Source organism: Podarcis bocagei, assembly GCF_964188305.1.
Source record: "Podarcis bocagei genome assembly, chromosome: 6".
NCBI classification, from domain to species: domain Eukaryota; kingdom Metazoa; phylum Chordata; class Lepidosauria; order Squamata; family Lacertidae; genus Podarcis; species Podarcis bocagei.
Genome location: NC_138130.1, coordinates 48462669 through 48489631, shown reverse-complemented (window position 1 = coordinate 48489631; position 26963 = coordinate 48462669). Strand labels below are relative to the sequence as shown.

Sequence of the window (26963 nt, the reverse complement as noted above, 5' to 3'; positions counted from 1 at the left end):
GTTGGGGAGTTTTCTGCAGAAATCTGGGACCATTTGGGGTTTTTTGGGAATTTTTATGATTTTCTGTGACCACTAGGCAAGGTTGTTATTTTTTGAAATTTTTTTTCGTCTGGGTGGGGGAACAGTTGGGGAGGGGTTTGCAGCAGTTGGGGAGGGGCTGGGGGAGCAGTTGGGGAGGGGTTTGCAATTTCTGTGTTGTGGGTGGGTGGGTGTCTGTGGGAGCAGTTGAGGTTTTTGAAGACATTGGTGATTTTTGAAGCTTTTCCTAAACTTATTTTGCAGCCATTTGAGGTTTCTGAGGACTTCGGTGATTGATTGTTGAAGCTTTTCCAGAACTTCTCTTTCATCCATTTGGTAAGCTAAACTTTTAAAACTTTTTTTGGGGTTTTTGAATTTTGGATTTGGGGTTGGGGTGCTTGGGATTCAAGGCCTTGGTTCTGGGTTTTAATTTCTGTGTGGTGGGTGGCTGGGTGCTTTTGTATTTTTTGGGTTTGAAGCACATCACTGATTTTTTTTTCTGTTTCTGAGTTTACGAAGGTAAGAGCTGTGCTGCCATGGGACCTAAGAAGACTGCTGCTGCGGTGGCCGGCGAGAGGAAGAAGGAGAAGGTGACGCTGGAAATGAAGAAGGAGATCATCCGGAAGCACGACGGCGGAATGCGTGTGACGGACATCGCCAGGGAGTACGGGAGGAATCCATCAACCATCGGGACCATCCTGAAGATGAGGGAGAAGATCCTGGCGACTGATGCAGCCAAGGGAGTCACCAGGATCGTGAAGAACCGCCCAGCTGTCCTGGAGGAGGTCGAGAAGTTGCTGCTCATCTGGATAGAAGAGAAGCAGCGTGCAGGGGACACAGTGTCTGAGGCCGTCATTTGTGAGAAGGCCAAGGCCTTGCACGCTGACCTCATCCAGGAGCAGCCAGGAACCTCAGCAGAGCCAGAAGACTTCAAGGCAAGCAGAGGTTGGTTTGACCGGTTCAAGACAAGATCTGGCATCCACAGCGTGGTCAGGCATGGAGAGGCTGCCAGTTCTGATGTTCCTGCGGCTGAAGACTTTGCAGCGGAGTTCCTGGAGGTTGTGAAGACGGAGGGCTACGTTCCACAGCAGGTCTTCAACTGCGACGAGACCGGGCTGTTTTGGAAGAGGATGCCCAAAAGGACTTTCATCACTCAGGAGGAGGCCAAGTTGCCTGGCCACAAGCCCATGAAGGACCGTCTGACCCTGCTCTTCTGTGCCAACGCAAGCGGCGACCTGAAGATCAAGCCCCTGCTGGTGTACCACTCGGAGAACCCACGGGCCTTCAAGAGACACAAGATCGACAAGGAGCGGCTGAGTGTCATGTGGCGATCCAACAGCAAGGCTTGGGTCACACGTGTGCTGTTTGTGGACTGGGTCAATCTTGCTTTTGGCCCTGCTGTCAAGCAGTACCTGCTGGACAACGACCTGCCGCTGAAGGCTTTGCTTCTGATGGACAATGCTCCTGCCCATCCTAAAGGCCTTGAGGTGGACTTGTTGGAGGAGTTCAGCTTCATCAACATCATGTTCCTGCCTCCTAACACCACGCCACTGCTCCAGCCGATGGATCAGCAGGTCATCGCCAATTTCAAAAAACTCTACACCAAGGAGCTTTTCAGGCGATGCTTCGAGGTGACTGACTGCACCACCATCACCCTGCGGGAATTCTGGAAGGACCACTTCGACATCGTCACCTGCTTGAAGATGGTCAACACGGCCTGGAAAGGGATCAGCCAGAGAAATTTGAATTGCGCTTGGCGCAGCCTGTGGCCGGACTGTGTGGCACCAAGTGACTCTGATGCACCAGAGTCAACAGTGGTGCAGGACATTGTTGCCTTGGGGAGGACCATGGGCCTGGAGGTCACGGAGGAGGACGTCTGCGAGCTGGTAGAGGGGCACGACGACGAGCTGACCACCGTGGAGCTGGTCGAACTGCAGGCAGAGGCTGCGCAGGAGCAGGCCTCACTGGAAGAGGAGGAAGCAACTGAGGAACGGCTGTCCTCCGAAAAACTGAAGGACATTTGCCTGAAGTGGAAGGAGGTGCAGACTTTTGCAGATCTACACCACCCTGAGAAGCATGTGGCACATGACGCTGGGAACTTTTATGATACGAGGGTCATGTCGCCTCTCAGGGAGCTGCTGAAAAGGCGGATGAAGCAGCAGACTATGGACAGGTTCTTGACCAAGAAGCAAAGAGTGGAAGAGGAGCCTTCTTCGAGTGGTCCCCCAGAGTCTTAGAAAATGTACTGTGCACTTTGTTGATTTTTAAATGTTTTTCTGTTATGTTTATAAAGTTAATTTATTTTCCCTTCAATTTTTGAACTGCTCTTTACAGTATGTGTGACTTTAAAGAGCAGTTAATAAACGGTTGTTGTACCAAATCTGGCTTTGTTTGGACTTTTTTTGACCATAGGAACGCATTAATTGATTTTCAATGCATTCCTATGGGATTTCGTGATTCGCAAGACGAAAAATTCGCTAGACAACAAAAATTGCGGAACGAATTAATTTCGTCTTGCGGGGCACCACTGTATTCTGGTGTGATATCAGAAGCCACAGAGAGACAGCAGCAAGTCTGGAGGCGTGAGGCAAGGTGAACAGACCATGGATAGCTCCAAGTGAGAAAAAATACTTTTTAAGCCTCTGTACTACAGGCTCATCCATACCTCCCTTTATCCCCTGATTTCCTCTGTTTGCCCCGTGATTTTTAAGAGCTACTTTAGCATCAGTTTGGGAGGCGGGGCAGGATCCTGAATATCGGGGTCACATGTTAATGAAGCTTTTTCTAGACACAGGTCCAAGAGGTTTTTCTTTCTTCCCACTGCTTTCCCTGGGAAAACTGACTGTTTTCTGCTGAATCAGAACAAATGTCAACACACAGAAAACCAGATTGATGTTTCTTTCAATTCAGCAATAAACAGCAGGTTTTCCCGGGGAAAGTGGCGGGAAGAAAGAAAAACCTCTTGGAGCTGTGCCTGGAAATCAAAGGACAAACAAAACTGTGGATGGACCCTGTTTTGTTTTATTCAGCAAATAAACAATTCTCCAGACTTCCTCCTCCTGGCTGTACCCCATTGTAGAGAACTTCAGAACTTTAAAAGACCAGTCAGCTGGTCTGAATATGGGTATCCCCCTCTGTTCTGTAGCCTCCATTTTGATGTGCTCCTTGTGCTGCTGGACCAATGAAATGTGGGAAGCACCTGGTTCCTCAGGGGAAGGAGCCTGGTCCGAGCTCTGGCCCTATAAACTCTGACGGTCTGTGAGGTTCTTCAGGAAGCTGATAGTCCTTTTGGTCTCCTTCTCTCCAGTGGTCATTTCAGAACCCTTAACTTGATCAGGTCCCATATTGGGTGTGTTTGCAGCCTGTTCTTCTGTGTCTGGATTGCTGCTGGATTTGTGGTGTCAATGGGATTCAGTCACAATGTTGGCTGTGCAGGGAAAGCTGATCTGGAGCTCTTGTGCAACAAGACTGCTTCTCCAAAAGGTCAAACTTTTTTGTGATAAGGATAGCGCCAGGCGAAATGCAGCGGAAAATGTGGGAACATTTGCTTTGACTCAGTGTCGTTTCACCACCCTGCAAACGAATCTAAGTGAATGCTCATTAAATAGCCACCACTGTCTAATTACTCTGCAAACAAACCAGGATGAATGCTCAACATGCAGGTCATGTAAAAGCACACAAAGGCTGCAGTCCATTCCTAGACATTCCTAGGAAATATGTTCTGTAGAGCTTAGTGAGTTGACCATGCTTAGGGTTAGAATCTATGTGCTGGAGAGGTTAGCAACTTCACATTCTTGCCAAAGCTTATTTCTGAGTAGCCAAGGATCTGTGCAGTTGTGACCAACCTGCAAGGAGCTTTTAACAGCTGCAGCTTGCGCTTCTTGCCAAACTGCTCAATGCCACTGCAGCAATTGATCTTGCTTTTCCACAAAAAATAAAATATTTTAAAATTAACATGTGTTTGATATTTCAACATGTGGCTTTTGGCAACGACTCCCTTCCCCACAAAAAACCTGAAAGCATATATTGTTTCAGCCCTTGGCTGAAATGGCACTCCCACCCCAAGGAGGCAGGTTCAGGGTCACAGACTCTGTTAACCTATCGTGCAGACAGTGCCTATAATAAAGGACAAAGACCTCTCTCCACTAGGTACCTAGAAAGAGTCAGTGTCATTTTACTGGCAGTGGGGACCAATGCAGTGTGTTCAGCAGTAAAAGCAACCCATTTAGCTATATGCAGTTCTTGGGTAGCCACGCCAAGCAAGTGGGATGGTGAAAGTTGTAAATCAAAATAAATGAATAAATAAAATAAATGGCAGTTCTTCCAGCAGGCAGAATGAGGGCAAGTTCCAGCAGCGTGGAAAATGGGAGAATCCTACCTTCTCTTATAAAGAAAAAAATAAAGATGCTCACACATAGTATAAGGCTGGCTGGCTGGCTGGGTGTCGCTTCTACTGCAGACTGCATCAGGAAGGAACGTTACAGAGACTGAAGCTTTGGGTCACTTGGTTTAAATGCTTTCCAGCAATTAATTACATTTTGCAGGAGACAGCCCAGCAAACCTCCTGCAGAAGTGAAATATATTATGACAGTTCCATGCTCGGTGCAAATTCTATTGCTTTCCGGAAGTCTGTACTATTATTATTATTATTTTTTAGTTAGTTACTTTAACCAGTTTATACTCTCCCTTTTCCAACTGCCCAGGACAGTTAACGGACTCATAGTTGTGAAAATACATCATACGTGAAAGACAAAAAATAAATCATAAAACAAATTCAAAACAACAACAAAATAAAGGCATAGAAAATATATCCTCATTAAAACTAGCAGCAGGAGACACTAACAATAAAAGACGTCGCAGAATAAAACGAGTCAGTGAGCAAAATAAAACGGGCCGATTATCAAATCAAAGGCTTTCTTAAAGAGCAGGTGGAGTAAGGAGGATGAGTCTCTCAGGGGAGAGACTTCCATAGTCTAGAGACATGATCATGAAGGCTACTAAGGAAACAAAGCCACAGAAGTGGCAAAATTGGACTTGAGGGCTGGTATGGTGGGGCAGTGCCTCCTGGGACCAGTTTTGCTTATCTGAATAGTCCTGGGGTGGGCCAGCAGAAGTACTCAATTTCAGCACCCTCCAGATAAGTTGCAGCAACACTTGTGCTGCAGGGGCCATTCTGTGGCTTTGTCCCACCACACCAGCCACTATTGCAAAGTCATATTTTCAAACAGGGAAGTAAAGCATGTCCAATATACCTCCCTTAGGTGTCAGGGACTGGGCAGAGGAGGAGTGGTGGAGACTGCCTCCCCAGCCTGACCCCTCCGGGGAGGAGGAAGAGGAAGACAGTATAGATTTACAACAGGGATTTGAGGGAGGTTGCAACTCAGAGGCAGATGAGGGGGGAAAGTTGGGAAATTAGAAAGCGTTCTAGACACCCCCCCTCAGAACCCAAGGAGCCTTGAAAGTGGGAGAGCAAAGAGCTCAAAGATGTAGCAGCACTTGTAGAGGAGACAAATGAGGAAGTGGGAGAGACAGGTATGGGTGTGTGTGGAGATTCACTCAGGACAACGCCATTACCCAAGAGGCTGGGTTTTACATATAGCCTCTCTCTGTAAATACTGAATAAAAAAAGGACAGTAAGAAATCTTCCCTTGTCTTTATACTTTCCTGGGCAACAGCTGGGATTCACTGACAGCATCCTGACATTAGGCAAAGAAAAGTCACCATGCACAATCTTTATGATGAATCCAGTCTTGAATTGCAGCTGATTGAAACTCTTCAGCCTCACAACCCTGGCTGCTTCTAGAGAGGGGTCAAATATCGCAAAATGGCTGTTCAGGTCCAATATTTCACAATGTACTTAATAACAATAATGATAATATTAATAAGGTTACCAGTTATTTTATACTTAGTTAACTTGTGGGCAAAATGGAAGCTGTTGGGGGAGAGGGTAGGTGAGCTATCCATATTGGATTTTAATTTGGATTTTAATTTTGGGTTTTAATTTTGTTTTTAAGGTCTTGCACTGAAGTGATATCTACCTGAGCAAGACTTGCCCAAGTAAAGGTGTCTTGAACAAGACCTCTATATTTATTTCTTTTTTTAAAAAAAATTACTCCACTGTATGTATTGTGATTAGAGTCTCTGAGGTGATCCCCTACATGTACTCTGAAGAGATCTTGAGACAGCAGCATCTTTTACCTGGGCTGTGGAAATTGGAATATGGTTTCAACATGTGGCAACCGCTGGAAACAGGAAAGCTCCTAGGTTGTGTTCAGATGAGGCACAAATGAAGGTAGGGGTGTCACATTTAGAGGCCACACACCAAAATATCACAAGGCAAGTGACAAACCAGTCACCCCTCCAAAAGAACACCCCCCCACACACACTAAAAAGCTGTCACACCAGCAGTGCCTGCAGATGTATAATGGCTTATTTTAACTTACCAGCTTTTCCATGATAAGAGGAAATCCAGATTAAAGCATGGACTAACATTTTGCTGACATTGTCATGTGGACACTTCAGAAACGTGAGTGCATGAATAGCCCCAATTCCATATTAAACTCCCATATACCCTGTTTTTCTACTGTCATGGAACCCAAAGCAGTGTCCATGAGGTTTCAAGGCATTGACCAGGCCCAGACCTACATAGGAAGTGGCTGACTTCATGTGGCTTCACAGTTCATACCCTGCTTATGAACAAAATGCTAGCAGATGGTATAGGAGTCCCCTTTCTTAGAGCCTATCTATGCTATAAACCTCTTTGAAAGTAATGGCTTATGACCATGGAGCGCCGGCAACTCTAGATTTATGAGGCTATATGCCTGCTTTTCTCTGTGGATAAATATATAAGTGCTTCCATTTTTAGACACAACAGAAGTATTCCCAAAACTTTAGTAAAACATCCCACGAGAAGAGGCAGCCTTTAGAATAATTAGGATCTGCACATTTCTTTCCCACTAATAGAGAACCTGCAATTTTTCTTCCTGAAGAATAATATTCTTTCTTGCGCTCCTTCCACTCAGGAATTATCACAGCACTCCGAGCGCATGGTGGTGAGAGGAGTCTGTGTGTGCTGGGGCTGCTTAATCAAATGCTAATTGTGTGGAGTGACAGAATTGGTTGGAGTTAGCAAAGGGTGCTCACTGGCAACCCGGAAAATGCATTGATTCACTCCAGAATCTGCTTTGCAAAAAGCCAGGCTGCGATTTAGAATATAAAGCTGTATTAAATCACAAAGTGCTGTTTGGCTCACGCAGGGATCCTTTGTGTCCTTAATGAAGGGGGGTTGGGGACAGAGCTCCATTCTGAGGCTTTATGTATAATCAGATGCCATTTTGGAATGCTCTGGAAAACACACCAGAAATAATAATTGGTTGGAAAGAAAAGCTTTAGTTGAAAAACAATGTATGACTGAAACAAGAAGCAAAAGAAAGCATGCAAGATTTAAGCATGGGAAGGATAAAGTTTTTAATGCATTTGCATTGAAATAAAGGTGGAAACGAGCAGCATTTAAAGTGGCTTGAAAAACTAGTTTAGATGTAAATTGGAGATAATAGCTAAGGGCAGAGGGAATGGGATTCACATTTTCTCCTCTGGAGGCTATGGCGACTCCTGGCATTGCTGATGGAAAAAGGGATCCCAGATATGGTAATTAAAAGTGACTCCACAGTTTTCAACAACGCAAGCACCAATTCTTCCTGCCAAGACCATCTGGGGAGTGAGGAGAGGGTTATTTGGCATGCGAGGCTGAATCATGAGCAAGCATTCAAGAGGGGAAACAGGTGGTTGTGGTGCAAGTAGAATACCGTATTTTTTGCTCTATAAGACTCACCTTTTCCCTCCTAAAAAGTAAGGGGAAATGTGTGTACGTCTAATGGAGCGAATGCAGGCTGCTCAGCTATCGTTGAAGCCAGAACAGCAAGAGGGATTGCTGATTTCACTGCACAGCGATCCCTCTTGCTGTTCTGGCTTCTGGGATTCAGAATATTTTTTTTCTTGTTTTTCTCCTCCAAAAATTAGGTGTGTCTTATGGTCTGGTGCGTCTTATAGAGCGAAAAATACGTGAGTACGGAGACTGCTTTTTATGGATGAGAACACATGGAACTTATGACGGCATGGCAGACAACGCTAGACTTCTTCTGGGGTTCTAGAAAGACCCTTGGTCAATTCTGTAAGTGACAAATTCACTTTTAAATTTGTTGCATCCTCTTAGCTAAACTGATGGGAAATCCACAATAGGATCCCAGGCCAATATTTTGACTTTTTTCATTCCAATATATATGTTGAGGCTCTGAATTTGATTGGCACAGCAGTTTGGGGCATGGAAGAGGGGAATTCAGCCCTATTCTCCCCCTTTCATTCCCTGTCTAAATTACCCTTTAAAAAACCCATCATTCATCCTCTTCATGGAAAATGGGTTTAATTTTTTCTATTGCATGTCTAGCAGCAGTTTTGGATTTATATTAGGAAAATAGCAGCAAGGGGAAAGGGTTTGACATTCCCTCCCTCCACTGTTAAAGGAAAAACAAGGACGTCTGGAAATCCAGGCATGGATCTCCAACATGTTGTATTATCCTCCAAGGAAAGAGGAAGAAAAAGTCTCCGGAAGAATACAGACTTGAAGATACCTCTCTTTCACATTCTATGCCATATCAACAATATTCACAAACAATGCTTTCCTGGCTAAAAGGAATGATGATGATGATTTTATTTATACCCCGCCCACTCAGGGCACCTTCCAGCACATATAAAAACATAATAAAATGTCAAACATTAAAACTTCCCGATACAGATGTCTTCAGATTGTTAAAGTGGGATTATATATATATTTTTTAAATCATTCTTTGGAATTCCCTGCCATGTCACATCAGGCAGCTTCTCTGGATTACTTTGGGTGCATGTTTAAAACATTTTTGTTAATGTGCTTTAATTTCTTTTTAGTCTGCCACTGATTTTAATTCCCTTTTAAATATTTTAACTACTTGCATTTAACTGTTTTTAACTTCTTATAAACCTCTTAGAGGTCTTATGACAATCAAGTGGTATATAAGTTTTGCTAAGTCAATGAATAAAAACCACTGAGACATCTCTGCTGAGTAAGCGGTATATAAATTCTGTTGAATTAATTCAGAAGAAAATAATACCAGTTGCACATTTGTAAGAACTCCCTGCCATTTGAGATTAAGCAGGTCCCTTCACTCTGTTACTTTCAGTGCCTGCTAAAAGCATTCATGTTTATGCAAGCCTACCTAGATATTTAAGAAAATTGGGGTGATTTTTATCTGTTTCAGTATTTTAACTTTTGTATGTTTTGAAGTGTAGCTGTGAATTTTTATTTATTTTGCTGTTTTATCTTTTGTAAACCACTTTGAAGATTTTTGTTTCTTTTCACAAACAAGCAGGGTATAAATGTTATGAAATAAATAAATAAATAAATAAATAAATAAATAAATAAATAAATAGCTAGCTAGCTAGCTCTGACCAGAGAGCTCATGGTACCTAAAAGATTTGAACTGATAAAGTAACTCTTTATATCCTTGTCACAGTCCTGCTCTGCCACAGAAGAGTGCTAGCAATAATCAGCCAATCACATACGAGAACAAACATGGCATGAATGGATCCCAGCCTCCCCCAGACTTTTTAGTACCAATGAACTTCATTGGTAAGTGAAGTATATGTTAAATACAGGATATATCCCCCCCCAAATAATAATAATTCAAACACAGTTGTTTTGTCTTTCTGAGCCCCAACAATATGTTTTGTTTGAGCAGGTAAAAAGCAAGTTCATTTATTCCTATCATTTAAAAATGGTAACCTGGGTTGCCAGACTGTTTCTCTGACTATCATTGCTGAGGTGCCATAGCAAGCCTTCTCATCTGGGAGATTACCAGTAAAAATATCTCGCCAGCTCACTATGCCGTGCATGATGCAGAGATGTTTGTTCTGGGCGCAGCTGATGAATACCGTATGGTGCCACCTTTCAACAGCCTGGCTCATTTTCAATGAGAGTGACCTGGTTTCTGAATCATGTCAGAGGAAAAATAACACTTCTGTCATCCACAGGGTGCATGAATTAGGTAGGCCCTTGTCTGAAAGCAACAGACGAATCCCAGGGCGCGGGATGCCGTTGTTCACAACTCAGGGCTGTGAGTTCTCTTTGATTTAAATATTTGATAGCAGCTAATGAAGTTGGGTTGTAGCATTTTGCGCTCCAGCAATGGTGCAGAGAAACATTCAACTGTGCAGTGGCCATGATGTAATGGTTCACAACCTACCTTTTGAGGCAGTGCTGAATTTTGAGAATGAAAATGAATCTGGGTCCATCTGACCTGGTAGCCTTTGGGCTCCCCCAGGTGACCTGTTCATTGAAAATTCACCCTGATTCACTTGCACAAACCTTTGCAGAGATTAGGCTATGTTCAGCCTTTACTGAACATTTGCTCTGATTTTGTTTGGTGGGGAGGGACAGTTATAGGACCACAAGCATTCTTCCTGATTTGCTGCTTGCAGGATGTTTATATGCCTTCCCATTAATCATTCATTTAAACCACACTTTTCAATGCATTTCCGAGTCACTTTTCTAACTGCAAAATATCCTTTCTTTCTTTTTAACATGAGTCTCTTGTGCTAGGCTGACAGAGCACACCAGTCCACTTCAATTACACAAATCTCAATTTCCAGTTTACACTTTAATCCCTCCCACAAAATAATGACCGTCTGCAGACACCCTTACTCCTAAATCTCATATGTGTTTGCTCCTACTCTGATCACTCAGCTTGCTTTCATGCTAGCACCTAGCAGTAAAATTTTGTTCACTAGCTTTGTACAGGCGGGGGAGGGGAGGAGAGCAAAATGCCATTTTCTTTACTGTCCTCTATCTTTTTTGACCTGATCTTTGGCAAAATGTCATACTGGGTGTGTGTGTGAGAGAGCCATAACATGCAAAAGAATAATAGGCAAGGAAAAACATACTAGAGCTTTTAATGGGAACTGTTCCTTTATCTGAAAACTTCCAGTTTGCAAATTCTGCCCACTTTATTACAGCTAGAAAAATGACTCTTGGATATCACCTTATTAGTAGGTTTTGTCACCTATGGGGAGGGGTATTAAGTCACTCTTTTATTTCCATTTTTTCTCTTTCTTTCCATTACAGAAGAATATCACTAATGCACCATAATGGAAAGAAACAAATAATTATACCCTGCACCCCAGGGAGTCTGACTAAATATGCAACTTAAATGTCGATTTAGCTCTTATCACCCAACCATGTTGATGTGGGAAGCAATAAAATGGGATGTGCCTGCAAACAGGAAGCTTTCAATTACCATTAAAAAGGACCTTTGCTGAACGAGAGTTACTTATTTTGTTTTATTTTTTACCCTTTTTCAGGTCACAACAATATAACACAAAAACAACAGGAGAACTGAGATACAAAGCAACATTTTCCTGGTCTGTGTTCCATAGTGCAATGCTGTTAGCTGAGATGCAAAGGATATCCAAAGGATTTACGGTATATTTGAGATCCACCCATTACTTATTTTGTGTTACGTTGTCCATGTGTTGATGGCGGCTGCCATGAACGGAACTTACTTGTGGCTAGATGTTATGGAAAGATTTTGGCCCTGGACAAGGTCATTATTAAGTCCTATGTGAAACCTCCCTTTCATCTCCTGAGAATTGTAGAAAAGCAATGCCTCAGAACTGTTAAAAGAAGGGATGGGTGATTCCTCCCAAGATTTCTTCAGATTCTCAGAAATGATGTTATAGCTCAGTCAGTAGAGCATGAGACTCTTAATCTCAGGGTTGTGGGTTTGAGCCCCACATTGGGCAAAATATTCCTGCACTGCAGGGAGTTGGACTAGATGACCCTTGTGGCCCCTTCCAACTCTACAATTCTATGTGGGATCTTTTAAAAAAAATGACAAAACCTGCATTTTTTTCAAAGTAATCTGAGGACCTGTAAAAATGTTCTTCACAAGGTCCCCTCAAATGCTCCCCATTCCTTCCACTTTCCTTTCCCTCCTTCCTTCCTTCTCTGTCTCCCTTAATGCTGGGTAAGAAGGTCCAAGGAACTATGGGAGATGTCATTCTCCTGCTATAGTCTATGACAGCCTTCCCCAACCTGGTGCCCTCCAGATGTTTTGGACTACAACTCCATCATTGCTGACCATTGATCATGCAATAGTCCAAAACATCTGGAAAACACCAGGCTGGGGAAGGCTAGGCTGTGCCCATGATAGAGGAAGATGACAAGGATAGCCTCTGTCCATGGTACCTGAAGTTTACATATAATATTCATAAGTTACCCACTAAGAAATCGTCCACACCCATCCAAAATCAAATTGCATAGTTCCTGCCTTTGCAGTATGTGCCGATTCTGAATGTTGATTTAGGTGCTACAATCACTGGATTGACAACACAATTGACAACTGGGCTGTACTTTGCTTTGCCAGTGCTGTTGTTTTCTCTAAACTGTCCCTGTGCTGCTTCTTAGACTAGCATTCTCTTTCTTTTCTTGTTTTTTCACTGAGCAAGGATAGTTATGATATTTTTATTATAACTTCTATAATTTATAATGCTTTTGCTGGTGGGAAAATCTCGGAGATCTTTTATTGCAGCCAGCTCCTAAGGCTGTTTAAAATATTTTAAAATTATGATTGCTTGTTATTCATATTACAGCATTGCAGTGCTAATGGCTTTATCTAGCACCAGTCACCATGTGCAAAATGCCCTAGATACAAACAGCCCCTGCCCCCAAGCTGTTTGCAATTTAAACAGCTTAAAATACTGAACCTCTGGAGAAGTGATATGGTTGCTCATAGACTAGCAGTACAATTCTAGACATGCCTACTCAGAAGTTCCTGTGAATTCAGTATGGCTTACTTCCAGGGAAGTGAGTATAGGATTTCAGCCCACAGCATAACTCCATGCCCCCCAACATAAAAATATGGACATCCTGTTCCATAATAATAATGTTACTATTTATCGTATTTTTCGCTCTATAAGACACACCCGACCACAAGATGCACCTAGTTTTTGGAGGAGGAAAACAAGAAAAAAAATATTCTGAATCTCAGAAGCCAGAACAGCAAGAGGGATCGCTGTGCAGTGAAAGCAGCAATCCCTCTTGCTGTTCTGGCTTCTGTGATAGCTGTGCAGCCTGCATTCGCTCCATAAGATGCACACACATTTCCCCTTACTTTTTAGAAGGGAAAAGGTGAGTCTCATAGAGCAAAAAATACGGTATATTCCACCCATCTGATTAGGCTGCCCCAGCCACTCTGAGCCGCCAGAAAACTGTCATTAAGTGTCATGGTAAAACCGGAACATACCATTTTTTCTTCCACTAGTCTGGTAGCCATTTTAGGCACCATAGGGGTTGCGATCTTGGACTGTGCCCCAAAATGCATCTTTTTGGGCATTGTGCCTGAGAAAGCACTTTTGGGGGGCAATGATATTGCACAGGTCATGGAACTTGTCCAGGAGTGCATCCTGTTTTTTCGTCGTGACATGTTGTAGGATATGAGAAAACCGTATGGGAGGTGAAAGATTGGTAAATGTGGGAAAGGCAAACATGTATATATAGCCTTGGATGAAAAATGATATAAAGATCTTGGGGTGGAGAATTTTAATGTATACCTGGATTTGTTGATGAGTCAGTGAAAGACAGAGAAGGTGGAGCTTAAGAAGGATGAGTCTGGTGCAGGAAAAGGAATCCTGAAATTGCCCCCTTGCAGTGCAGACAGTCTTATCGCAGGTTGCACAACTCTTTGTAAGTATTCTTTTTGTAAACTTCCATGGGAGTATGATTCAAGGGTCCCCCCCCCCATTTGTGTCCTGCCTTTCTTCTGCTACGGAGCCCAAGAAATTGGGCCGGGCATTATGAGGCCTTTGCCGCCCACCTTCACAAAGGCATCATGATGTGAAGGCTAGTGCCGGATTAAGGCCTTTAAAAGCCCTAAGCACGTAAAAGATATATAACTAATTCAAAATAAAAAAACCCAATAATAACCATTTCAATAAAATTTTATTTTCCAAAACGAAACAAAACCTACAGTAAGATGGAAAATAATGTTTATTTTTGTATACTTCCACTTAATTTATATTTGAATTTTTTTCTCCTACTTTTCCTAATTGCAAAGCCTTTGATCAGATCCTCAAAACTAATCGGCTTAGGTCATTTCTGTGGTGTGCCCCTTCCCTTGATGCACTAAGCATGTACTTATTTTGGATAATGGTTAATCCAGCCCAGTCAAACCTTTGTTGTCGAACGTAATCCATTCTGGAAGCCTGTTTGGCTTCTAAAATGTTCGACAACTGAGGCACTGCTTCCGATTGGTTGCAAGAGCTTCCTGCACTCAAGCGGAAGCCGTGTTGAACGTTTGGCTTCCGGAAAACGTTTGAAAACTGGAGCATTTACTTCCGGGTTTTCGGTGGTCAGGAGCCGAAACGTTCCAAAATGGGGGCATTTGGGAACCAAGGTTTGACTGTATCTACAATGTTATATTTGTAGGGAGGGGCCTCTGACCACAGCTTCGCCTGTGAATTTAAGTCAGCTTGCTGGTTAAAAGAAAAAGAAACGAAAGAAAAGGGTAGATAGGTGCCTTTTCCTTTTTAACCTTCAAAGTCATGGTTGGAGAAAGGGCAGGTTTACATTTATTGCTGATTCATGTCATGTAAAACAACAAACAGGTGCAGAGGAAAGACAGGAAATAAAAACAGGGCAAGATTTGTGAAATCTCAGCATTTCTTTATGTTCTTCCTCCAAATGTTTTACAATGTGTAATGTGGAAGAAAGTGTAAAAAGCAAATACACTAGGAATGTGTGCATGCATATATCTATATCTATATCTATATCTATATTTATATCATCTATATCTATGCACAATTGTTTGTTCTCTGCCCTTGAGTGCAGCACACAATCTGTGAATAAATTTCCTAACTAGAAAAGCAAGGAGATTGTAGGGGGATTCAATCTGTTTCATTTTAGGCATATAAATTAAAACAAGAACCACTAAATCGAAAGAGGTCACGGGTAATGGATGGATGCAGAACATTTGGATTTTGTTAACGTTCCCCCTCAACACAAAGTAGCATGAATCCACTTAAAACGACATTGCCATTTAATACTTGCTTCTGCTAATACACCTATGATTTCTTCATAGTGGGATAGAACAAAACCAGTTATTTCTTTGGATCACCCCCAACGCCCCACGGTTTGCTTTGAACATTGGCAGAATTTGTACCCTTGCATACAAGATGCCTAAAAAATGAACATGATAGTTACCAGCACTTTCCCCAAAAATTGGTTATATGAAAGTTTGTGACTTTTACAGGCAGTGGTTCTGTGTTAAGATGTTTAGAAATTTGCCGCTTTGTAAAAATACAAGGTGGCGTATGCAGTGCAAAATCACAAAAAGAGCAAAAAAAACCCCAATCAATTTACACATCAGTAAAAAGAAAAACAAAAAAGAAATCAGTGCTGGCTAGCAAAAGAAAGAATTTATTGTTGCAAAGACTTGTCTGAATAACACCATTTTTAGAGGACGTCTAAAAAAAGGGAGGAATGATTCCTGTGGAACTTCTGCTGGCAGGGAGTTCCACAGGGCAGGGCCTACTAGGCTAAAGTCTCAGTCCCTAGTAAAGGCTGATTGAATCTTAGGGGATCCTGATGTGCAGTAATGGAGGTGAAGCCTAACAAATTGTATGGCCCCTAGGTGTTTAGGTTTTGTGAATTACCGTATTTTTCGTCCCATAGGACGCTCCGTTCCATAGGACGCACCTAGTTTCTTGGGGGGGAAATAAAGGAAATTTCCCCCCTTTATTTCCCCCCCCCCAAAGCAGGTCGGGGAAACCGAACCAGGTCGAGGAACAGTGGGATGGCGGCGCTGCGCCTCCCTGCTGTCCCCCGAGCTTGTGGGGCTGGCCGATGTCTGCCTGGCGCAAGGGGCGCACAGCTTCAGGGCGCCCCGCCTGCCGAGCGGCAGGCTGCTATCCGCAGCGTGGGGAGCCCTGCAGGGAACTCCTGCAGGGCTCCCCACGCTGCGGATGTCTGCCTGGCGCGAGGGGCGCTCTGCTTCAGGGCGCCCCTAGCGCCAGGTGGCAGGCTGCTATCCGCACCCTAGACATCCCTGCAGGACCTCCCACAGGGCTGCCTAGGCTGCGGATGTGTTCCTGAAGCCTGGAGGGCGAGAGGGGTCGGTGCGCACCGACCCCTCTCGCTCTCCAAGCTTCAGCAAAAGCCTGCATTCGCCCCATAGGACACACCCAGATTTCCCCTTCATTTTTGGAGGGGAAAAAGTGTGTCCTATAGGGCGAAAAATACGGTAACACAAGATATTTGAACTTTAATGCACACACACACACACACACACAATATTAATGAAATATTGTATGAAGTAATGCTCTCAATCATATGGAGATTAAGGCCCCAACTACAACCATTCATAAAGTAGAATCCTTACAATATGGCATTAATTGCCATCATGTGGTAGAGAACTTGGCATTCTCAGCACCAACATATACCTTGTCCCCCAGGCTTCTTTTGAGCACTTAGAAAAAGCATCGTGCAAGTACTGACACTCTTTTATTATATTATGTATTCTTCTTCCTCCTCATATGGTTATTTTAATCTATCTATCTATCATCTATCTATCATCTATCTATCTATCTATCTATCTATCTATCTATCTATCTATCTATCTATCTATATCTATCAACCAACTATCTATCACTGGCACTTCGAGCATGTCTTGAAAACTAATTTATTCCAGACATCCTTTCTTTAACAGTGTCTGTGCCACTGATGGCGTAGTGTGGGTTGCCAGTGCCCGGGGCCACACGGAAGTAGGTGGGAGGGAGGGAGGGAGGAGGGAGGGAGGGTAAGGGATGGAGTACTCCTGCACATTCAACTGCCTAACGGCATCCACATCATCCAAGAGATTGCAGCCACAGAGCTAAGAAGAGTCGCTCTGTTGTCTGGGGAGGCCGCTTCCTGGTTCACATGGAGAAGCCGTTATCAACAGAGCCCAGTGATGGAAGCATGTAGCTGGTTTGTGACAGCACCAGGTGTTGAAATTTTGCACCCCTAACAAGTTTGTGCCCAGGGCAACCGCCCCTGTGGCCCCACGCTATGCCACCGCCCGTTGCATCGCCCATCAACTTGTGCAGGCTCAGAGTCTGAAGTGGGAAGCCTCTTGTACTTGTGGTGGGTTTCCATGGGCTCGGGAAATAATTGCATAATTGGGGTTTGAAATCATGCTGGAAGCCTCCAGGAATAGAGGAGGAACCTTGTTTCAGACATTTGCCTTGCCGTGAGTTGGGACAGAGGGATCACCGTTCTTCTCCCTGCCCTCTTGCTCGCATGCAGGGTTTAGACACAAGCAGAATGCCAGCACAGGGCTGGCACTGCCTTATAATGCAGTATTCTTATAATTTAGATCCTTCTGATGCATCTTGCTGTATTTTATCACATTGTTGTACGTTGCATTATGAGAACTATACCCTTAAAAGTCTGAGTTAAATGTTTTAAATAAATAAATAAGCGCTGTCATCATTAGCAGCAGCCACGGTAATTGCCCACTCTAAAGATCTCTGTCTTGAGGCAAAGGCGCAGAGAAAATTGTTCAGGTAATTGCACACAGACAGTGCCCAGCACCCCTGGGAGAAACAGGCAGCATGGTTGTATATTCAGTGACATCAGGGAACAGAAGAAGAAAAATGAGGAAGGGGGAGAGAGCATGCCATTACATAATTTAGCCGATCTCTTCGTTTTAGTAACTGATGACTCCAGAGTGAGGACAGCTAATTTAAAAGGTGGATGTTGAGCTATGGCATTTCGGAAGTCTGGAAAGGGTGTGCTTTGGGAGAGTGTAGAGAGAGGCAGCACAAGGTATGCGCAAAGATTTTGATATTATAGAGGAAGTCCTTTGTTATAGCTGCACAACAGCAGACGCTCACAGATGCAAATATTCCATTGGAACTCCCAGCTTGTGGTTCCTAGATGCTTATTGAATGACTCCCCAACATCTTTGTCTCATTCTTCACAGACACAGAATGACACTGCATTATTCCTGTATTCCATGGGGCTGGGCTGGATGACCCTTGAGGGTCCCTTCCAACTCTGCAATTTCTATGAACACCTTTCTTCCAGGCTCACTGAGAAATGATTGAGAGGATGAACACCCCACCACACAAGTGCTCAGTTTAAGTTATATTCCTGGGGTTTGGGGATCTGTAGGCTTTGTTCTGGCATATACTGTCATGTTGACTAATATAAAAAGCCACCCATTCTTCACCCGCATCTCCCATCTCATGATGCATAGCTTTGTACCAGGTTTGGAAGCCCCTATTTGGTTTCCAGTTTCTACTCATTCATATTTGCCTTCCGTGGTTGTGATGAATGGTGCACAAAACAGCAGTCAGACAGCAGAGGGCACAGTTTTCATACAGGCACCACTTACTATCCATTTACCTTTCGTGCAGTAATGATGGTACAACCATTAATTTGCAACTATTTGAATTTCACCACATTTTCTTCAAAAACAATTCTGATGTCAGCTTTCCCGAAGGTTCACCTGGACTGACAAGAAAGAAAGAGGCAACCTCGGAATATATCTTTTCCCCAGTCACAACCAATCAGGAAGCAGAAACAATATTAAAGTGTCTGACAACACCTGCATTGATGCATTTTTGAAATCTACCTTTGGAAATGGAAATTTTCATGAAATGTAGTAGCCATAAATGATAACAATGGCAGCCTGTGCACTGGCAGGGAAATCCATTTATTGCATGGTCTAGGAAAGATGTGGCGTCAGCACTTTATCTCACCTGATGTGATCCTCTCCTTTTCAGGCTTATGGAAGAAAACAAGATTTATGTAGGGAAATATAGGCGTGTCATTGGCTCACTTCCAAATTTGGGGCACACATATATCCAGATTTTGAATTTCCTGGAGTGTTCTCAGCTCCAGAAATTAAGCCCCTCCTTAAATTATGTCAACAAACTCGTCTTGTCAATTAGAGCCTGATAATTTGAGACTGCAGGTTAAATGGGAGTAAGTTTTGTTGAACTTAATAGGGCTTACTTCCAGACATGCCTAGGATTGCACTTAGATTAAACCAGTTTTGCATGCTGTTAAAATGTGCTGATTTTTTGTGGTCTGAAACCATCCTTAACTTTATCTAGGAACAAAAACATGCACTATAACTCGGCACACAACCCCCATTTTGAAAAGCCATGGAAGATCCAAGGGACCAGCAATAGGGGTGACTTTCCTCTTGCTCTTTGCCCTTAGCATCCAGGAATCAAAGCAAAAAGGGACGGACTCTACAGCTGAGTCAAGAGGACCCTGTATTGCCAGTAGCAATTTTCAAGGTCTACAAAGTCATGACAGCTGTGGTTGTGAAGCCTGTAACTGCCTGGGTTGTCTAAAGACATGATCTAGAGATTCAAATCCTTTCTGTGTCAGCTGTGGGAGCTGCAACAAAGTTTTGCAGTGCACCATCACATATTTTTCTTTTTCACTTATAGTCCTTCTGTGGCTACTGAGCATGCTGTCTTTATTGGGCTTTTCCATGGGTAGGCAAACTAAGGCCCGGGGGCCGGATCTGGCCCAATTGCCTTCTAAATCCGGCCTGCGGGTGGTCCAGGAATCAGCATGTTTCTACATGAGTAGAATGTGTGCTTTTATTTAAAATGCATCTCTATTTGTCATAGCTGACAACCTTTCCCTTTTCTTGCAAGGAATCCTATTAGGAATAAGGGAATTTCCCTTAAAAAAGGAAAACGTTGACAGCTATGATTATTTGTGGGGCATAGGAATTCATTCATTCCTCCCCCCCCAAAGATAGTCCGACCCCCCCACAAGATCTGAGGGACAGTGGACCAGCTCCCTGCTGGAAAAGTTTGCTGGCACCTGGGCTTTTCTGTGGCGGTGCCCCCTTAAGATTCCTCCTTTTTGTGTTTCTTCAAGCCTTGAGATTCTCCAGAGAAAGCTGATACCTCCCTCATCATTCTCAGTGGTTCTATGTTAGCTACAACCTGTCTACACCTGAGCTGGCTGGTAGAAGGAATGAGATGATGCTTTGCCTCTCAGCTTCCCAGTTTGAAACACTGTCTGTTTACTTTCCTTCTTTTGAGACAATTTATACACTTTGCTGCCCTCTTCTTTGTCAGTAACATATTCCATATGCTCCACAAATTAGGTAATTATTCCATAGCATGGCAATAAGGTAGCATATTCCATAAATAAGGTAAGCACAATTTCCTCACAGAATCTTTGCATAAAATTCTTCTCCAAGTTAAGTTTATTTATTCCCAGGAATAATATTTTTTAATGTCTAGATCCTATCGGTTAAAATTGTGTTAAATCACTCGAACGTTATGGCTGACTAAAATATTTTGGGACAAACGTTTCTATATCTGAGACTCAAATAGTCAGGAAAAATAAACATCTAGTGCACATGAGCTGCTTTTCCAAGCTGAAAAAAGTAAAAAAAAAGAAAGGGAAAGAAAAAAGAGGAAACTGATCAAGTTGATAACTACAGAGGCAGTAAACGCCAAATCCCTGCTTTGGCTGCAATTCATCAGTCCCTAACAAATGCTTCTTTATAACCCCATGTAATAGGAACCGGCTAGCCCTCCAGCCATGTGAGCAGAGAATGCTCTCCTCATGATCCCTTCCTGCACTGCTGTGGACGAAAGGCTGACATCAAGCATGTCAAGGTTAAAAAAAGGGCTGCTTCCACTCGGCAGAGCACAGTTTCAAAGGCTCCGGCAGGGAGAGCCTGGCGCTTTGCCAAGGCCCAGGATCAGCCAAAGGGCAGCAGGCACTCCTCACACAATATGCTGCTTTGACAGGTGCGCCAGGCAGGAGACAGCGTTTGCGCACTCTCTCTCCCTTGCACTAAACCAGGAAGAACGATAAGGTGAACTGTTGGCAATGGAGGTGAACTTGAAAGAGGCGAATTGTTGGCAACCGCAATCTTTATCCTGTAGGAAAATGTTGGCATTTCTAAACGAGGTTTCCATTCTGAACAAAAATATCAAATACCACTGGTCCCCCCCCCCCTTTAGGACATCCCTTCCTCAAGTCATTTATTTCCCAAACTGCATGGAAGCATGCTTTTGCCACAGCTAAGGCTGTGAACACAAAACCTTGTTGAATAAGTACAATTGTGAAGAGCATCTGCTTAGTGAGGAAGAGGAAATGAGAAGACCTGAATCTGGGCCTAGGCGTAGTGGCTGGTTAACTCTACAATTCTATGCTTCTAGGCTTCAGGTCTCCTTACATGAAGCAGTGTGAAAGGTCAGGAGAGATGACAGACTGGATTTCTGGACTCTGAGGTGTTGCCCTCTTGCTGTAAGACTCAGCAGCTACCTTCAGTTAAGGTAGGTAGAATGATATAACCAGTTGCTGATTTGCTGCTCTGCCATCCTGGAGAACCTTGTGTAGTCTCCAGGCAAGCAAGTTGGCTGACCACACTTATTAAACTACATGGACCCTTGTTCTAATCTAGAAGAGCAATACTTTAGTTCCTAAAACCCCCAGATTCTGTGCAGGATAAGTTACGGCTCACCAGGTAGCTCAAGGATAGAGCAGATCTTGGGAAAAGGCCAAAGCTCAGTGGTAGGTCATGTGTTTTGCATTCAGAAGACCCCAGAGCTCGTCCTTAGACTCCTCAGGTAGAGTAAGAAAAGATCTGATGTGTGTGCCGTCAACTATACTTTACGCGGAGTAGACACTTTAACATTAATGGACTTAACTCAGTCATGGGGCTACTCTGAGTACAACTTAGTTGACTACCACCCCCTGTCTGAAACCTGGAGAGCTGCTGCCAGCCAGTGTAGTAGACCAATACTAATATCAGTGTACTGGAAGAAGCAAAGATCACCAGTGTTGAAGCAATGATTCTTCAACATCAACTTCATTGGATTGGTCATGTTGTGCAGATGCCTGATGATCGTCTTCCAAAGCAACTACTCTATTCCAAACTTAAAAATGGAAAGTGTCATGCTGGTGGTCAACAAAAGAGGTTTAAAGGCTGAATCTAAAAAAATGTAGTATAAACACTGACAACTGGGGAACACTGGCCTGTGAGTAATCCAGTTGGAGAACAGCCTTTACCAAAGGTGTCATGGGCTTTTAAGACACTTGAACTCAAGACGCAAGGGAGAAACGTGCTAGGAGGAAGGCATGCTTGGCAAATCCACATCGTGATCAGCTCCCACCTGGAAACCAATGTCCCCACTGTGGAAGGACGTGTGGATACAGAATTGGCCTCCACAGTCACTTACGGATTCATTGTTAAAACCGTGTTTATGGAAGACAATCTTACTCAGCTACGAGTGATCGCCAAAGAAGAAGAAGAGGAGGAGGAGGAGATGTACCAGGTCTGACAAGGTATAAGGCAGCTTCCTATACAATGGTACCATGGGTTAAGAACTTAATTCGTTCTAGAGGTCTGTTCTTAACCCGAAACTGTTCTTAACCTGAGGTACCACTTTAGCTAATGGGGCCTTCCGCCGCTGCGTCGCCGCGGCTGCGCGATTTCTGTTCTCATCCTGAAGCAAAGTTCTTAACCCGAGGTACTATTTCTGGGTTTGCAGAGTTTGTAACCTGAAGCGTCTGTAACCTGAAGTGTCTGTAACCCGAGGTACCACTGTATTGATAAGAGAACTGCAGTGCAGTAACCTTTTAAGTGGCTGCTGTTTAATGATTATATGTGATTAAAGAGTGAACTCTGCTTAAGGAACAGTTTGCCTGTTTGCCTGACATTAATTGAAAAGATGCTGGTGAGTGGGTGGGAACTAGTACTCACCAGGAATTTTGGAAAGGAATGAGTGATAGGAACAGGTAAATTTATGATCCTTCTACCTGCAGCCAGTTTTTCTCCAGCCGGGCAAACAACACAAGCAGTAACAGAAGGCAGCAGAAAACTAAGATCGCACACACATCCATTTATCTATGTACTAATAAACCACTTCCATTCTTTTTTGAATTCTAGAAATGATTAGAGTAGAGTAAGATGAAAAATCTGGAGCAGCTATGTCATCAGGCAGAAATAATTAGATAGATGAAATTCTTGCAGAAATCATCCATCTTTTGGAAAGAAGTGACATTTTGAAAAATTTACAAATTTTCATTAAGATATTATGGCTCTCAATCCAATATGAACATTATTATGTTTCTCTCTAGCATATTCTGGGAATGTAAGGGTAATTAAGGGTTTTTGTTGCAACATGTTGACATCAGGGCTGGACACTTGCTGGTTTCTATAATTTTTCTGTCAATGATTCTTTTTTCTTCTTCTAAAAAACAAAGGTATAGCAACTTGCAAGAAAATGGTAGCAGATGTCTGAACTGGGTATCTTATATATATTTTAAAAGTCTGTGCTTTTTTTAAAAAAAGAGAGAAAGAAAGAAATGAAGCCAAGGACCCTCCCAATGCATAAAGCTTTCATGCAAACATTATAAAGTGTAGTGCTTTGCTGAATATTACAAAGCCATCTATTATTAACTCAGCATGAAATATGAGGGTTATATGGCAGGGAAATGATTTCACTTGATCACAGCCGGTGCCTCAAAAAATGGGATGTTCACTTTCATCAACACTGAAACATTTACCGACAAATTCCACAGACCAGGCCAATATTCTTAACTGCCCACCCAGCTCATGTCCATATATGCAGGGACACTCAATTGGGTGCCTATGTGATAGATCTATTTGCAACTTTGGTAAATGTCTACTAGGCTGTGACTTGAATAGTCATTTGAATACCGCACACAGGGAAGTCCCTATGCACAACTCTGAATGTTCTGCCCATACTCACTATCTCACTAACACATATTGCTATTTTCCAGTTGGGGGGAAAATCCAATTAGTTAGGGAGCATCTCTGGTCGGTGTGGCAGCTGCAGAGGTGCCCCCCTTTTTTGCAGCTGGGTCAATTGCCTGGTAGGCCCCCCCACATGCTACACCTCTGCACTGGAGGCCAGATCTACTGCCCCTGAAGATCTTGCGTCGCCTCACCTTGCCTCATAGGTGGGCCAGCCCTGACATGGAGGGGGCAGTGCCTGTAGTTAATTATTGCTGATGTCAGAGACACTGCTCAGTAAGCGCCTGTGAAAATCATGTGCAACCATTCATACATCACTTGTGAGATTTCTGGGAGGTGATGTTGTGATGTGGAATTCCTCAATGAAATGAGAGCTGAATTCAGAAAGGGCTGTAGCTCAGGAGTAGAGCATTTGTTTTGCATGCGAAATTGCCCAGGTTCAATCCCTGGAAAGCCACTGCCAGACATTGTGGACTACACTGAGATAGATGGACTATCTCATAGGATGGACTGTCCACATAGATGGACAGGTATGTTCTGACTTGGTATATGGCAGCTACCTATATTCCTATGCGTTGGCTTGCCAGTGACAGCACTTCCATGTTTCTGAAAATGTATCAGCTGTGCAAACCCTTATGGCTGTTGAAGACTTCAGCAATCAGGTGTGCCACTTACTTGTTGATTCACAACCATCACCACTGCCTTCACAACTCCCCTCTTCCAACACAGTCAGCTCTCAAATGGTTGTTGTTGTTGTTGAAGCCCCATCTTCACTGAAATGGCTGAGGAAAAGGCTCAAGCAAATTACTCCATTCTGGCCACTTTGAAAGCCTTGCATTATACTGCCATTTATATAGATGACTGTTAGGTAATTAGATGCTTTCAAGGTTAATACAGTTGAGTCCAGTTTTCATGGCTGACCAAGCTGCAGGTTAATAATGTAAATGCATTGTTTAAAATCTCAACAAGTTTGATGAAAAATATTCCCTAGTTATAGTGATATTGGGTGTTTTACAGCAGGAAGCAAAGTGTTTGGATGTTAAGCTGTGGTTGATTGCATATGATTAAGTGCAAAACGAGAGCCAAACTGAGCAATACAAGCCAGATGCTGTTTACATACTTCATGCATTTGGAAATGCTGAGCTGGAAAGTTTCCTCTTTCCAGCAAGTCCAAACCTGGGATGAAGACTTCCTAATTTGGGTGTGTGACTCAAACTCCAAATGCTTATAAAAAATCTTCAGCATGTTGCTGGGATTACAAAGCTTTTGGCTTCTAGTTTTTACAAGGATTTCAAGAAGAATTTAATGCCTTTCTCAAATGTCTGGTTGAACAGCAGTCAAAGAAGCACATTCAACAATAAGCAACATGGGTGTGCATGCAAGAGCATGCTCAGGCTGTAATCCTTTGTGTGTGCAAGGTGTCCCCATTAGCCATATACAAATGAAACATTTCACTGATGAAAATAAGGACAGTTATTTTCACACCAAGAATCACTGTCTGGGCATGCACAAGCTCTCCCCCCCAAACACAGTTATGAATTGCTTGAAAGCTGTCACTGGGGGAAAATGTGCTTCGATGTACATCATTCTATCATTAGATATATGGTAGCTATTTACGTATTACTGAAAAAGAGGGTCAAAGAGACACATTTGCATAAAATGTGCTTATGACAATTTATGCACAGATGCAAATTTAGTTGAAAAACACACTTACAGGCTTTTATGTTAGACAAAATTTTGCAAATTTTGCAAAATTCTGCAGATTTAGTCCTTAAAATGCATATCTCTGGACCATAAATTTTTGACTGCCTAAGGCAGAGCTTAAATTATAAGGTTTTATTTATTTATCAGTCATTTAAGTTCTTGCTTGTTTATGTTAAGTTGTGGGTGAACATATCAGACGACACAGCGATTCTTCAAACAGCTCTTGTTTATTCACAGGCCAGAAGAGTACTGAACTGAAGGGTTCAGCCAGCCTGCTTATATAGAGCTCCACTAGAACGCAATAGTAACCATTTTCTGTAACTATCCAATCACTGAACGTCACTTTCGATCCCTTATTTGCATATGTGGACCTAAACTATCTACAGTATCCCCCTGCTGGCCCAGGGTGAGAACTTCAGTACATAACAGTTTATATGGCTTTTATGTTAACTGTTAGCATTAACTGGGTGAAAGTCATGGAATTTTCAGGTTGTGTTCATCTGGTTTTAATTACAGTGGTACTTCGGAATAAAAAAATTATTTCCAGTAGCACCTTAAAGACTCATCTGAGCTATCTGCCAATCTCCCATTCCCACCACCCTTCTGAGTAATACCCCTCCCCACCTTCTCACTATATAGAAGGATCTGGCAACTTCTGTTTCAGTGTATCTGAAGAAGTGTGCATGCACACGAAAGCTCATACCAAGAACTAACTTAGTTGGTCTTTAAGGTGCTACTGGAAGGAATTTTTTTATTTTGACTATGGCAGACCAACACGGCTACCTACCTGTAAGTGGTACTTCGGGTTACATACGCTTCAGGTTACAGACTCCGCTAACCCAGAAATAGTACCTCGGGTTAAGAACTTTGCTTCAGGATGAGAACAGAAATTGTGCTGCGCTGCCGCTGCTCTTCTTGCCCGCTCACATGAACCTCAAATTCCTCCTGCTCCACCGTTCCCACCACAAGCTCCCAAGGAGTAGAGAAATTGATCCGGAGCAGCTCCTCATTCTGTTGCACATTTACGGTAATCTTCTGCCCCAGGGTTAGCTTTGCTACGCCACCTTTAAGCACACATCAAGGGCTTAAAGTGTGTATGTGTGTGTCAGCCTCAACCCCAACGTCCCCACAGCTGGCTCCATTTCAAGTCTTCCTGTATTCTGTGCAAAGCTCTGAAGTGGGATTCTAAGTGTCTTCAGGTGAATGTGCTTAACATCTTCATTCAGGCCTTTGTGCTGGATGCAGGAAGATCTGAAGTGGTCCTGGCACATGGGAGGGAGTGTGTGCATGTGCATGTGTACCTGCTCCATTCCTACTTTAACCTCACATGTCTTTCCCCAAATGCCTGAATAGGACTACTCAGCATCTGGCTACTCAGGAGTTTGTCTTTTTAAATTGCAAATA

At 43.2% G+C, this 26963-nt stretch overlaps 1 protein-coding gene across 1 annotated transcript; it reads left to right on the top strand.

Moving 5' to 3' along the window:
• Nucleotides 1-184: 184 nt before the first annotated feature.
• On the top strand, nt 185-19449 carry LOC308588523 (tigger transposable element-derived protein 1-like; the record flags this gene model as incomplete). Its single annotated transcript, XM_081196930.1, has 4 exons — nt 185-354; nt 529-2092; nt 9564-9679; nt 19313-19449. Exons 2-4 carry the CDS (start codon nt 555-557, stop codon nt 19447-19449), a joined length of 1791 nt encoding a protein of 596 aa, XP_081053056.1. The 5' UTR covers nt 185-354; nt 529-554.
• Nucleotides 19450-26963: the final 7514 nt, after the last annotated feature.